This window comes from Marmota marmota, unplaced genomic scaffold (assembly GCF_001458135.2).
Source record: "Marmota marmota marmota unplaced genomic scaffold, marMar, whole genome shotgun sequence".
NCBI classification, from domain to species: domain Eukaryota; kingdom Metazoa; phylum Chordata; class Mammalia; order Rodentia; family Sciuridae; genus Marmota; species Marmota marmota.
Genome location: NW_026000016.1, coordinates 13846505 through 13861911, shown reverse-complemented (window position 1 = coordinate 13861911; position 15407 = coordinate 13846505). Strand labels below are relative to the sequence as shown.

Below are 15407 nucleotides of genomic sequence, written 5' to 3'. Positions count from 1 at the left end.
TTTTTTTTTTTTTTTTGTGGTGCTACTGGTTATTGAACTCAGGGCACTCTACTACTGAGTTTTTTCCTTACCCCTTTTTTATTTTTTTGAGACAGGGTCTTTCTAACTAACTACAAGCTGGTCTTGAACTTGTAATCCTCCTGCCTCAGCCTCCTGAGAAGCTGGGACTATCATATCTGACTTCAATTACTATCTTAATCTTTAATTAATATCATTTGATTTTTGTATTCTGAAATGTCATGAATGTGAGGAAAGTCAGAACTCTTCACAAGAAAGTGTCCCTATAGGTACCTAGAATGAGGATAGGTCAGCTATGAGGGAGAGACCTTAGTTTAGCTGGAGAGTCATGTCTTTGGGATCTAGGCACCTGCTTTTCAAAAAGGGGCAAACTTGGCCATGTTTCTCCTCTGCTCCTGCACTGTGTAAGTTCTGGTTCTTATGTGACAAAGTCTCCTGTCAGATGGTTCCCATGGGGCATCCTCTCCAGGAATAGGCCCCAGCCTCACTAAACCTCCGGAGTTATGTCAGGAGGCTCCAGGGTCATCCTGGCTTCCTCCCCGCCACCCTCTAAAGCAACAGCTGTGTTGGCACGTTTCCTACCATATGACCTGGGATTTGGTGGCTCAATCCCTAGATCCAGGGTCAAGCAACTCAATGTAGATAGGAGCCCATTGCTTTGGTAGCTCTGGGACAGAGTTAAAAAGATGGAGTAATGCAAGTCCATACAGTGCTGTGCTGAGAACATAAGCATGGCTCAGGAGAACCTCAATGAAACAAAGTCCAAAGCACTGTCAGGCAGCTGTTCCGCTGTTTACTAACTAAACGGCCTGACATGGGGTCTCACAGTGCCTGACAGCTGCAGAAGCTGTTGTCTTCCCCCACCTGCCCTGTGTCTCCTGCTGGCTGGGGCCATCTGTGAAGCCACCAATGGCTTCCCTCTCCTGTCTCCACTTCTTCCAGCTTCTTTGTTCCCATTTAAACCATGAATCTATCACACACTCACATGGGCTGAGGACCCATCCTGCCCCCCACTTTTTTCAGGAACCCACAAAGGGCTGGGTGTTCTGATGTCCAGAGACTCCCCAATACTCAGATCTGTGGCAGGGACTTGTTAGTCATAGGGAATGACTGTAAGAACCTGTGAACCAGAGGAGACCAAATCCCAAAGTACTATCTGGAGGACACTGGAGGAAAAAAGCCCTTGGCCAAGGCTGACTGTGACCTGTCACAGGCTGGACTGTGTCCTTTAGTTAAATGGCCTCTCTGCAGACAGTGGTGTGCAGGAAATGCACGGATGGTGGAAGGAAGAATGGTGACAGTGATGTTGTTCCTTGTCTCAGGGGAGGTGCTAACGGTTTCAGTGTCCCTGGCACACACTGTAGAGGAGTAGGTCAGTGGGTTAACCTCATTTTACAGATGGAGAAACTGAAGCAGCAGAGAAGTAATGAAAGTTACCGAGATAATTAGAACCTTGCAGTTCAGAGACTCTGCTGCGACTCTCAAACTGCTGCTTTGTTCACCCGTAGGCATCCTGCCCTGGCCTGTGCAGATAGACTCCAGGTGAAGGTTGCCCACTGCATCTGTGAAAGCCGGCAGGAGCAGCACTCAGAAGCACAGTGAATATACGTCCTTAGTTCAGGAATGATCAGTGCAGCCTGATACGGTGTGGCCGCAGCAGGCAGGAAAAGGTCCCCTCCACCCATGAGGGGTCATGGTCAATCTTACTGATGCTAATGCTGAGGCAGAGAAGGGAAGACTTGGATAAGCTTGCTTTACTAGCTCTGTCTCTACTTTTGTTCTGTGTCTATATGCCTCATGAATGGCATTTTCCTTCTCATTTTTAGATATTCATATTCATATAAATAGGAAGATACTTTAGCCAACCACAACATGCTACTGACATAAGCTGGACTGTGAAGCTGAGGTCACCTAGCTTCCCCCATCCTGCCACCCTATCAGTGGACAGTAGTCTGAGTGCTTATGGATCTGAATGAAGCCCTTTATGGTCACAGAGATAAGGGATGTACTGGCAAGACGGTTAAAGGGGTGGATCCAAGGATAGGTGTTCATGTTGACAAAAGACAGAAAGCATATGCATGAAGGAAGGCATTTCCGCATTAAATGTAATAATATGTGAGCAAAGAGCAGCTGGTGGAGACAGAAAAGAAAAATCCAGAAAGGGGATAGGGGAGAAGTTCATAGATCTGAAATGTGCATTAGGATGTAACTATGTTTGGAAGCAAATGAAGAAAGAGATGATGGATGAGGTCAAGAGCAATGAGCAATTCTGACTCCAGACAAGCCACTAGCGTTATAGCTCTCAGTGAGAAATCCATCTCTCTCTATAAGAACGAGTAGTCTCTAGAATCACCTTCTTGCATCCCTACCTCCTTCACCCTGGGTTTTCCAGAAGTGAACAGCTTAGCGGACTCTGTTGTAAATAGGGTAACAGGGTTTCGGGAACCAAGAAACCAAGGGTTTCTGGTGTTCATATACACAGATGGAAAGGTCAGGTTAGAAGCAGATACATGCAAAATCCCTGCAGATTAAACAGAATTTGCTTTGGGGGCATAGATGACAATAGAAGGCTTGATATTTATCTGCATCTATGTTGCTGAAAGAAGAGTGACAACAGATCAGTTCAGAGAGATGAAGTTAGGGACACCAGTATCCTGAAGAGAGTTCTCGGGGCCTTGAATCCTGCTCCCAGATTGCTCAGACATAATGAGCTCTGCATCGAGATGCATCTATCCTAACAGAAGATTGCTCAAAGCCACTGAATGGCTGAACAAGCTGACTGCCTAGAAGTGTATAGGCAAGATGAAATGCAGAAATCTGAGTGTTTCAGGAAGCGCATACAGAAGAAGCACATGGTGAGTCACAAGCCATACCTTATTAGGATCAACTCATTCTGGGTTTTTCTCTTATTTTGTTTCATTCTATAAGAAACTGCATTGATTTCTGTGGAGGCGTCAGAAGGAACATCAGAGAAGCAGTGCCGTCCTTAGGGGCAGTGGTCAGGGCATAAGCTCCCACCAGGATTTCAACACACCACCCAGGAATGCAAGCCCTGCTCAGCTGTGGCCCAAACCGCAATCTGGGAACCTTTCAGATTCCTGAATAACTCAAGCTCAGTCATTAAGGTCCCAACAGATGAACTTGGGCATAATGTTACAAAGCGGCTAAACCAAAAACATTGAAACATGGAGGAGGCTAAAGGAAAGAATCAGTCTCTCATCCGTTGAAAACCCTGTACTTCTCCCACACCCCCAAACCTCATCTCCTGTCATCGAATGACACAGTTCCAACAGAAAACTCTACCAGCACCCACGAGGCGACAAGGCGACACTTCCAAAGCAAAATTCTAGGTTTAATTTTTTTTGGAAAAAAAAAAAAAAAAAAAAAAGGAGAGCTCTCCTATACGACACACCATTTAAATAAATGCAGAAAGTAGTTTCCGAAGACATAAATTAATCAATACATGGGGAGGCCAGGAGACACACAAAGGCTCAGTTGTCTGAGCCTTGTGCAACTCCTGAAGGACCGGCTCCTAAGAAGACTCAGGGGTCTTACCAGTAGGCCAGGGAGGGGTGCTCCTTCAGAGCTTGGGTGGGAAGGGCTGGCAGCTTCTTCAGGTCACTCCTCACAACCTCATTGCTGAAAGAGAGAAGGCCAATAAACACACTCAACCTCCATGAAAATAACTGCACTATTTGATAGGGCTGAGCCTGCCGCCATGTCTGGGAGCCCCACGGGTGCTCCCTTTTTAATGGAAGAGGTGGCAGGAAGGGAGCTTTCTTTATATTTATTTTCTTACATAGATGGAAAAGAAAGCAAGACACTGAGCTGAGTGGCTACCTCTTCCAGCACAGGACCAGGATAGAACCAGGACAGAGCACTCAGGGGGCCCAGTTGCCTTTTCAAACCTTGTCCTCATAGAGAGCAGACTGAGGTTCCTTGACCAGTCCCTGGCATGAATCCAGGGAAGGGACCCCGGGGTGCCACCAGGGTGGATCCCAGGATAAACTTTCCAGGTATCATCACAGTTTCCCTGGGAGCACTGCTGGCCTAACACAATTCTGGTTTTATTTGTGTTTTGTTTTGCTTAGATTGACCACACATGGAAACTGTTTGTAGAAATATAACAAATAAATAAACTTGGCTTTTGACAATGCCCAGAAACTACTTAGGAAGTGTGAACTGGATTGCCCGTGCTATTGGGAGGTTTCACACATCTTATTCTCAAACCAGAATGTCTTTTTCCCACAGACTCAATTATGCTGAGGTGTGGAAGACACTTTAAACTCCCCTAATTCAACCAGCCTTCTTCAGATGCCTAACTCCTCTACAGACACTCAGCAGATCTGCATTCCCTTTGAGTTGGGCTTTCTGGGATGACCACACCCACTTTACCCCTAGACCCATTCACAGCATCCAACTTGGGGATGGTTCTGGTATTGAAAGAGTGTTTTCACCAGCCAAGAAGCTGGAGTGCCAGGGCTTATCTCATGAAGTTCTATGGATCCCATGATCCACAATTCTGATCTGTGCTGTTAGCAGTTTCTGTGTCATTCATACAAAGCAAGGCAAAAATTGTCCACTAAGATACTAGGTAGTAGCATCCAAAAAGCAAGGAGATAAGAGATGGATAAGTGAATATGAAAAAGGAAGAAACACCCTAGGCACAGGTGGGGAGATCCTGGGGCATTTAGATAGCAAACAGCCCGACACCCACGCTGCTAACTGGAGGAAACAAGGGAGTAATGTTTATAAATCCTGGCTTTGAACAACCAATCAGAACGAAAAGCTCCACCTGTGATTGTTTGAATCAATATATCCACATACTTGGACTGTTACAATCTGAGTAGCAAAGCAAGAATTTTCACTTAATAGTCAATAATGTAAAAGTATTCACGAAGCCCACACCATTACACGGAGAGTACTGCAAGGGAACCCGAAGGATGAGCCAGAGTTCTTATCTAAAAGATAAGAACAATTTAGCTTGGGAGGCAAGAGGTGTACATAAAAGATAACTGGATAGGTCTTTTGGTGGAAATGCCGGCTTTGGGGAAACGTGCATGAAGAAAAGAACAGGAACATCATTTTTCCCTTCGGTCGAGCACATCTAAGTCACAGAAGCCGTCTAACTTGAATTGAAGAGATCAACTGGACTGAGTGGCATGTAAGGGACAATATCGATCCCTGAAAAGGCAGGTTGGCCTGGAATTCTGAGGACCTCCAACACCAAGCCAAGAGGACTCAGGTTGCTTCAGTAGATAATGGAATGATCACTGAAGGTTTTCCAGGAGGTTAGCTCCTGGTATTTAGGAAAACTCGATCCTCCAGTATGGGCTGGAATTTTTACCTGCACACTAGTACAGCAGAGTTTAAAAAAACATTCACAGCAACAGATTTCTAGATTTTTCTCTCCCCATTTTACTGTAAGTTCCCTGAGCACAGGGATTTGATTCATTGGTTCATTAGTGTCTAAGAGGTGCCTCAAACCTTTAGCAGGTAACTTTTATTGGATGAAATTGTGAGAAAAGTAATTAGTTGCTCCTTTATTGAGCTGGAACTTGAGTTTGGGTCTATCTATCACATTTGGGGAAGGAAGGGACTAAAGGAGGAAGGGATCATTTTACCCTCCAAACACTCATTTGTTGGCAAACAAGTTTCTGTGATGACAGCCACAGGCTTGACTTCCTTGCTGAAACTTGCAGTGGATCTTCTAGTTCTCCTCCAGGGCAAGGTTACACAGAAAATATAACAAGAAATCACCAGGGTGTGAAGCCCATCCAAATCCATTACATTCTGGAAGGGATCCATGGCTTCTAATCCTTCCCAAAGGACAAGAATGTAGAAATGTTCTGTTTGCCTTTCTGCTGTTTATAAACATTTCTAGTGACTTAGAGGTGTCCAGCCCCGTCCATCCAGCCAGACTCTGCGCTGGGAAATCAGAAAGCTGTCCTGATGGGAAAGGGGGTCACTCCACCCTCAGAGACTTGTGCTGTTACAGCCTAACAAATGTGCTAGAAGTTCCTCTCAATGACTTTCACTCTGATGTTTCCCCGGCAGAGTTCCATGCCCTTGGTAAATGCTAACTTACAACACACCTTAAAAGTTCATTGTGGTCATATTCTATTTTTAGAAGAAACCATAAACGTTTCTTAGAGTCTGTTGCTAAACTAAGAATAAAATTTCATTCTTTTTATTCTTAATATTAATCAGATTTTATTCAAAACTTTTAAGTAGTTATCAATGTTGCCAGCATAAAAGTGGTTATGTCAATGCCATGCTAGTTTTTCTTGGGAGGGGGGAGCTGACATGATCTGCTTGTCTTCTACTGCCTAAAACACGGGAATTTTGAAAGATGTTCTGAGGGATAAAACAAAAACTTCTAGCAATACATCAAATAGAAAATTTCCCAAATCAACAAAACAACAATGACAAATTTAACCTAGACACCATAAAATCAAAGGTGGTCAAAATTAAACTTGAGAAAATGATTAGCAAAAACCATTATGTTTTTTCCTTTAAAAAATTAGGAAATAATGTTTCCAGGAAACTTCTTATAGATCAAATGAGATACCTGTAACTTGTAGGAGAAACCTGGGGCCCAAATATGCTGGGGAAACCAGTTGTTTTGATCTACATTGCTACAAAAACAATAGAGCACTAAATCCAGAAAGTCTTTGCTAGTGTAACATAAGAGTGGAGCCTGAAACTCAGAAATGCTGCCATTATGCCAGCCCCAGATCAACTCTTCATGTTTTATGAGTGTATCATAAAGGAAAAGTCTTCCAGGGAAAAGCAGTTTCAAAACAAAATAAGAGTATGGCAAGACTTCATCCCTTACCCACAATTCCCAAACCCCAAATACTCCAAGAAATGCACTTTTCTTATCCCATTTTGTGGCAAAAGGCAAATCCAACTTTTTTACCCAAGGAAAAATTTGACCTATATCTCTCATCTGTGAGGTGAACATCCATCCATGCATTGACGTAGGAGTGGTGATGAGTTTTGATTCCAGGTGCTGCCCCAGCCTCTGCCCCAGGTGTCAGGAACAGAGGGTATCAGCACCAAATCACAGGTCTCAAACCCAAGAAATTCTGGATTCAGAAACACTAATATCCTAAAGTTTCAGATACACTGTGGATCTTATTCCTATCCATTACATAAGGAACCTAGAAAACTCCAAGACAGATTAATAAGTTATAGATTTTTGTTTTCTGATCTTTAAAAGGCATGCAGAAAACAATCTCTTCTTTTGCTTCCTCCTTCCTGCCTTTTATTTGTGAACCAAGGAAAAGTTGGAAGTAACAATGAATAAAGTGGCAAATTGTCATGCACTTCCCCCAGGTGTGCAGGGGAGACTCAGTGTGCTGATGGCTCCACCGATGCTGCAGGAGTCTTCCATGTGGAACTGTGCCCACTGTCTATGAAACTTCTGTTACTGCCTTTGACATCTGCAGATCAAGGGAAGCACCCGGGGACCCGGAAAGATTTTCCCAGCATGGGATTCTGGAGTCTGGGCATGTGTCAAGGATAAATAGGTCACACTAACTGACCAATCCTGTGGAGGGGCGATGTTACAAATACTTTTATGAATTACATGCCTTTCCTTCTGATGCTAACTGTTCAATTATATAGTAAGGATTTCTTTTTTTAACTAATGAGTCTGGTTTTCCTAGGTTGAAAGAAAAAAGTTTTGTGAAATTTCTAATTCAGTTGTAAATGTGTCAAATTCAATCCAAGTTAAAAAATGTTTCTAAAGTTCACAATTTCAAATAATTTTACTTGAACCGCTGAGAAGAAAAACTCACTGATTTTCTTCACTCTCACCCTTTAGCTTGAGAATCTCAACTCTGAAAACTGTCACAGTGCCAGAACCATGAACCTTTTTACTATTCAGAGTTCACTCAAAATATGATAGTGAGATTAAATAAATGCTTAACAAAAGAGATAAGCTGTCATAATACGATATTTCCTTTTTACTTTATATCTTAACAATTCCCATAAGATTTGAAGAATATCATTCTGCAAAAAGCCATATCCAAATACTATTTTATGCTTTGAAAATGTGAATTACACACTTAAAAGCGCAGTCAAATGGACTTTTGTGCACAAAACAAAGCTCTCTGTAACAATTCATAACTTTTCCACTTGAACATTTTGCTTTAAATTTTCATAGATTCTGTTCCTTTCAAAAGCTCTTGCTGGCACGAAAGATTCCAGCTGCTTCTCAATTACTCATGGTCCTCAAGGTCATTTTTAAATCATGGGAAAGCTCTACACATCCCTCTTTCTTCTTCTTAAAAATAAATTGATATTTGATAATTATATTAATTTCGATTCTTCCCACAAAAAGCCTTCTTTGGGCTGAAAGGTATGTTTCAAGTTGGAAAGATGATGTTTTTCGTTGGAAGTTTCCAATAGGAGAATGGTATGACAGATACTGTCAGGTTCTGTAAGTTGTATTCCAAATGTTAACTATTCCCAACAAAACTGTCTAAGTATTTTTTCACTAATTATCTAAAAGCCTCACCAAATTTACTTCTATTACCATATGATCAATGACAGCTGTTTTCTCCCTAGTGGCAATTAAACAATTGTAGGAAAATATACCCCAAATGATCAAAAGGTCTGATATTGATGTAAAACTGAGTTTGTTTAATTAGACTTGTATTAGTCAAACTATTTATGTAAATGCACAGTAATGACATTAGTAAGCCAGGAATTGTTATTTACAGACTGTTGCTTTAATCAACTCTTTTTAAAAAATATTTATTTTTTAGTTTCGAGTGCACACAATATCTTTATTTTACATTTATGTGGTGCTAAAGATCAAACTCAGTGCCTCAAGCATGCTAGGCAAGCACTTTACCTCTGAGTCACAACCCCAGCCCCTTTAACCAACTCTTTATATTGTCAGCTGGACAAGAAAATAACTGTCACCTTTAAAGATAGAAATCTATACAAAGATTTGCAAAGTACTAAAAAAAAGTTTTTAAGAAGAAAATTAGCTCATTATCTTTTTCTCCTGTTGATCTAAAATTCTTGCTTTGACCTATGATTTGCATCCTCTGGCCTGACCAAAAAGTTTTATGAACCGGGAATTTTCATAGACTAGTAAACCAGCTTTAGTTTACATTAATTCACTTATTCACAAATGCATTTCAAAATAGGGCAGACAAGGGAAGGGAGGGGGTATGTGGGTGGAATGAGATGGTCATCATTATCTTAAGTACATGTATGAAGACACAAATGATGTGAATATACTTTGTGTACAAGCAGAGATATGAAAAATTGTACTCTGTGTGTGTAATATGAATTATAATGCATTCTACTGTCATATATAACAAATCAGAATAAATTTTTTTAAAAAGACAAGATTAAAAGAGAAAATCAAGAGGGAACCTTGGGGGGGGGTCACAAAAGTTTCTTTCTCTTCATGCTAGTGACCACACAGTCCCGCAGTTTATACAGGATAAAATATTAAAATATCTTTTCACTTTTTGTCTCTAATTGCTCTCCCAGGGACCTATAAACATGTAGTCTCTGGAAATAAATGGGAAATTTTCAGCACAAATAAATACTCCAACTCCTCTTCTAAAATGAGGTGAAAATCAATTTCCCTTGTTAGTGAAGAATTGCTTTTTGTTTCTATTGATTGAGTGAGAAGCATTGCTCTATTTCTGAAAGTGGGAATGTTTTTCTTTTTTTAAATAAAAAACTTGCGGATTCATCTCTCAGAGACACAAGAAGATTTCATACTGACCCCTGAACTCTAATAAGCTGGTACTCTCAGCAGACCCATATTTAACTTTGTATGGATGTCATATAAACTGAAACCCAAATATCCAATCGAAACCACACTTCCCCTTAGGTCGCTGTGCTGGAAGCAGAGCCTGTGACTGCTGGGCTTCTCTCTGAAGCATGTGATGGGCTCCGCCCAACAGGACTCCACCAGGGATGCTGAACATAGTCCAAGGATCTTTATGTGGAATTTCCTTATGTCAGTCTTTTTCAGGTGTTGTTGGCTGATGGGTCCTAGTAAATCTCATGCTGGGAGATTCCTGTTTTAGTGATTAGCATCAATACATCCGGTCCTCTAAAACAAAGATATTTCCAGGTCCCAGTAGACAGCCCAAAGCTATGGAGTTCACTGATCTGGTTTCAATAAATCTTGTTAAGAAAAAATTCTACATAGCAGATGGTTTTTACTAGTCCCTACTTATGTATAGCTGATTCTTTATATCAAGGGGAGTGTGATTTCGGCATTTATGATTTTTGGTGTTCAGCATAAAACAGTTTAAAAAATGTTTCAATTTTAAAAAATTGTTTAAAAATTATTTTTTTAAATGTATATCACATTTCTAGAAATAGCAGAAGGACTGACCGACGGTGACAAGTGAGGTGATTCTCAAGATTAGGATAAGGAGGGTTTTCCTTGTAGTGGGGGAAAAATCAAGTTCTTATATCTAATACCTTACTGAGCACAGTGCAGCAATGAATCTTCTATTCAGTTAAATTAGAACATAACTAGAAAATTTGAATGTCTTGTCAGTTGATTAAATGGGGCTCTTGGTACTAAAAATATTATTTTTCTAAAATAACCCAAGGGTCTAAAAAGAAGTTTTAGAATTAAAATGTCAGTGCGAGGCACTCAAACACTGCAGAATTTGTGACAAAGCTGTATAATCACAGGTAATGTCTGTTGGTCTAATAGCGTTCAAGGGTGACTATTAAATGAGAGCCTTTGTTTTTAGACTGTGTTGGCTCTTCTCCACCTGATATTTGTTCCTAGAACTGCCTTGATTAAAGACTCAGACGCTATTCACATGTTTTCACATAGACCTGCCAACTCTACTGATTTCCTGAACACTGACAGACATGAGAATTTAAAATTTTTTTTTAAATGTACACACACCAGGAAATGAAACAAGATTACCCATGCTGTGTTGTGGAAAATAATAGAAGTGAGAAAACATTATTTTTAGATAAGACCATTTCCTAACCCTTTAATGATGGCGTACACATCTGCCCACTGTATGTCCGAATACACATGGATGGCATGGATCTCTTCCTCTCATAGGCGATACCACTTATCTATCTCTCAGTCATTGTCTTTCATCAATGCTAAACCTGACATTTCACTGTCAGGTTCAGTGAGACCAGGAAGTCAGTATGTCCACTAACTGGAAGGACGAGAGTTACGTAAGATCTGCTGAACAAAGCGAGAAGACAAAAAAAGAAAGACAGGAGCCTGCAAGTTTCCTAAGAAAGCAGCTATGGTTCTGGGTTGTCCTTCTTCAGCTCTTTTCCCACTGAAGTGTATCAGCACTTTTGACTTCTCTCATTTGTCTCTTTTTTTCCTCTGGTACTTTAGGGAATTTGTTCCCATAATTTGTAGATTTTTAATAGTCATTTAAGCTGAATGCTATCTGTATTCAGTCACTGAAATGGAAGTGTAAAAATAATAGCATCCTGGGCAAAATAGTCTTTTAGGAAGTTTTAGATTCAAGACCCCCTCAGGCTCTGAAAGGTTAATTTGCTTTTTGTGTGTGACCATTAATCCAAAAGGTTATTTGTTCATCTATCTAAGACTATCCTAGAATTAGGACCTGAGCCCTGTGTGTTTGTATATACAAAAGCCCTCCTCAAGATTCCATCTTTCTGGCAGACATCTTTTACAGGGTACGTTTCCAAGTCACAGCCACTGTTCTATACAATTAAGGTTTAGAGTCTAATGACTAACAGCAATTCTCACTTTGTACAAAACTAACTTATGAAATGGGACATCTAAATTGCCTAATGTTCAGCCACCAAACCAAACATGGTCAGCTTCAATGTTCTGGGGATCGTCCCAGCAGTTGACGGGAAGAGGCGCACACAAGGAATTCAAAGTGACTTCTCTTATTTCAGACCCCTCAGGCACACTATTTTCTCTGGACTTCTGAAGAGAGTCTTATTCACTGTGGGCCTGCTCCAGAAGACTATGTGTATCAGGGACCCCAATGTAACAGATCACCTCCACCTTCTGTGGGGTGGGTTTTATGTGATGAGATAAACTGACCTTTAGATAAGGTGTCCGACCTTCCCCTCCCCTGACAGCTATTTTTCTCCTCAGACAGCTGCAGCTACAAACAAACCCCTAGACAGCACTCTGACAAATGAGGCTCAACCAGGATTCTCCTTTTCTCTGAATTCAGGCAACTAGCTGGCATTCCTCAGCTCATTAGGGGGCCATGAAAGACTGCACAGGCCAGGCCTGCACTTCCTCCTCCCTGGCAACCCCTGTGGCCGCGTTCCCAGGATCCCTGGGGCCAGACGAGGCTGTTCCCAGTTCACATTCCATCCTGTCAGGGTACTCTCAGAAATAAATAATATTTACAGCAGAGTGCAGAGCAGGCAAACCAAAAAGTACCCTCAGAGTAAGTAGACTGGACACTGGAATCCACTGGATTTGTGTTTTTCAAACCATTACTCACAGGACTCCAGAAATCTTTGTAAGTAGATATGAACTTACACTTATCAAAACCCCAAATTCCAATGCCAAATTAAGGTCAGAAGAGAGTAACAAAGAAATGTTATAAACTAGTTACTATGACCCACAATGGTTCATTCAACAAATTCAGTAGATGGGGACTGGCCACCTATCATGTTCAAGGTCCCCAGCTAAGGTTCTTTACAATCATTATTCATTAAAAATATGACTACTTTTTTTTCTACCAAGGACTTGGGAAATCTAAATAAAGGGGGCCTTGAGGTCTTCTTAAGCAAATATTCAAATGGAGTTGAAGGAGTCCCTTCATTTTAGACTGGGGTCAGCAAACTATAGCCCACTGTCCAAATCCAGCCCTCCACTTGTTTCCATTTTTAAAAGAGGAGGAAGAGGAGCAACATTTGTCTTTGAGCAGTCAATTCTGTTAGGGTGGACAGCTACCACCCTCTGCTGTGGGAAGGCTTTGGTAAGGATCAGGAGAGATTGTGGGGCGATTTCAGCCAAGTTGGTCAATGGGTGGAGCTTATGGAATGAATGACAAGGTTCAGGTTTGTTTACTACAGGGTTACTGAAGCCATTCCCAGGTTCCCAAGTAGTTATGTCTGTTTACTTTTTCTACAATGCAGTATCTTGACATGGAAGGACAGTTGAAGTGGAATATTTATGCTGTCTATGAAAGACATCTCCCTATGGGATAGCATTTTGTCCCTGGAGGATTAGGGACTAAATTGAGAGAAAAAAAAGACATCCACATACTTGTTAGGGCTGTCATGTTACCTGCAACCATATTAACACCTGGGTAGTAATTCCAGGCTTCACAGAGACACTGGAACAACCCATCAAACCCCAGAATAATGACCATGGGTGACACTGGACTCTGAACTTGACATAACCTGAGGACTTCTCACTTAGGATGGACTCAGCCCAGGACTATCTTTCCTCTTTCTGATCTATCTGCTTCAATTGACAAGCTGAAAATTGGATCACACCGCTAACATAAAATATTAATAAACAAACTGTCCTCCTACAGAGGACCGGCAGGATAGTTTCTTTTAATAGAAAGGCAAATACATTTTTTAAAAATATACTTTTTAGTTGTTGATGGACCTTTATTTTACTTATTTATTTATATGCGGTGCTGAGAATCGAACCCAGTGTCTCACACATGCTGCAAGCGCTCTACCACTGAGCCACAACCCCAGCCCTTAAATACATTTTTTAAAATTTTTTAGTTGTAGATGGACACAATATCTTTTTTTTTTAATCTAGTTTTTTAATGTGATGCTGGCGATCGAACTCAGTGCCTCACGCATGCTAGGCAAGTGCTCTACCACTGAGCCACAATCCCAGCCCTTGAATACATTTTTTCAAGCCAAAAAAAAGTTTGTAAACTCACCTAGAAAAATCCCCCTTTGCCTCCTGTGGAAGAAAAAAATGCAACATCAGTGAGACACAAAAATTCAGCCACAGACTTTAAAATACATTGTTATCATCCAATTTGCTATAGGAATACCATGAGGCAGGAAAAAGTTCCTTTTCTCCCTGAATATGAGACACCAGGCCAAACTGTAGAAGGTAAAATATAAAGAACATGACTCATAATGACAAAAGGCAAGTTTCCAAAGCTTGGTCCTGGTCTCACTTGTTCAGGTTTAAAGTTTCTGAACTTCGCACCTGTCTGGATAGAACTCCTTCTTATGTCACTTTTTGTTCCATTTGGTGTTGTGGACTATTTCTCCATCACACAAAGACTTAGAGGCAGGAGCCATGGAAACTTAACAGTGTCCTAGAAATATCTGTTGATGGAATAACTTCATGATATCAATTTCAACTCACCTTGTCATCATTATAGCTAATACTCTCAAAGCCATCTCTCTCTTTCTCTCTTTTTACAGAAGCTTAAGATTTTTCTGTCTTTCCAGGGGATGGGGCAAGTCTTTGGCAATTAATTCTAGCTATTCTCTTGGCTTTCTCCACGGATGAAGAGTGTTACCAAACTTCAAAGAAAAAAAAAATGGGGTCATTGAATGACCTCAGTTTCTCCCAGGCTCATAAACACACAGCTTCCTTTACAGTGATAGAGTTGGCTAACACTTCAGGAATGGTAGAAACTGCTATTTACTGCCATGGGATCAGTATTCCTAATGGCTTCTTCCAGCTTCTAGCTAGAAAAACTTAGGCAGACAAATAATGGAAACAGTATCACCTGTGAGTGGTCAGTCTTATTTCCTCTTCCTTTTTTGTAGAGCAACTTACCTGTAAAATATAGGAGGCCAATTCAAACACCACTTCACTGTCGACATCAATAAGCTCCTGAAAGGGAATCCCAACAGGGAAGGTGAGTTTGGAACTTAACAATGACTTCTTTCTGACATCTCTCTCAAAAGAGACCTGGCCTATTTGAGGATTTTCCAGAATCTCAAATACCCATAGACTGTCTTTAGTCCCCAAGATCACTGCTCTGAATTACTGGTCTCCATCACTCCCTGACAGTGTTTTTTCAGCTTTGAGCCAGAAGGGACCAGTGCTCCTAGGCCTATATGGTCACCTCAAAGGCTTCATCTTTAAATCATGATGGGACATTAATGGGTGGTCCACCTGTTCATCTGATTAGTCACTGGAATGTGGTGGCATGATAACAAATTGAATTTTCTTTGTAAATTCTACTTCAGAACTAGGAGCAAGGCTCTGTTGAAAGAAATGTTGTACTGGGACAGCATTAACCCCTTATGTTAAGATTAAAGTTAGAAAAAATTAAAAATACAGTTCCTTAGTTGCACTAGCCACATTTCTTCCATGGCCTCATGGTTCAGTGTCTCCAGTGTCTATCATGTTGTAGCAGAGATACAGAACATTTCTATCATGGTTCTATCAGTCAGAGCTATTATAGAGTCTAGTCTAA

General features: G+C 41.0%; 1 protein-coding gene across 1 annotated transcript in view; it reads right to left on the bottom strand.

Moving 5' to 3' along the window:
* Positions 1 to 15407, bottom strand: part of Frmd4a (FERM domain containing 4A) — a 574514-nt gene that overhangs the window by 84232 nt on the left and 474875 nt on the right. The window contains 3 exon segments of the mRNA XM_048809187.1: positions 3574 to 3657; positions 13902 to 13924; positions 14762 to 14818. Of these exon segments, the coding sequence (XP_048665144.1) occupies positions 3574 to 3657; positions 13902 to 13924; positions 14762 to 14818 (164 nt within the window).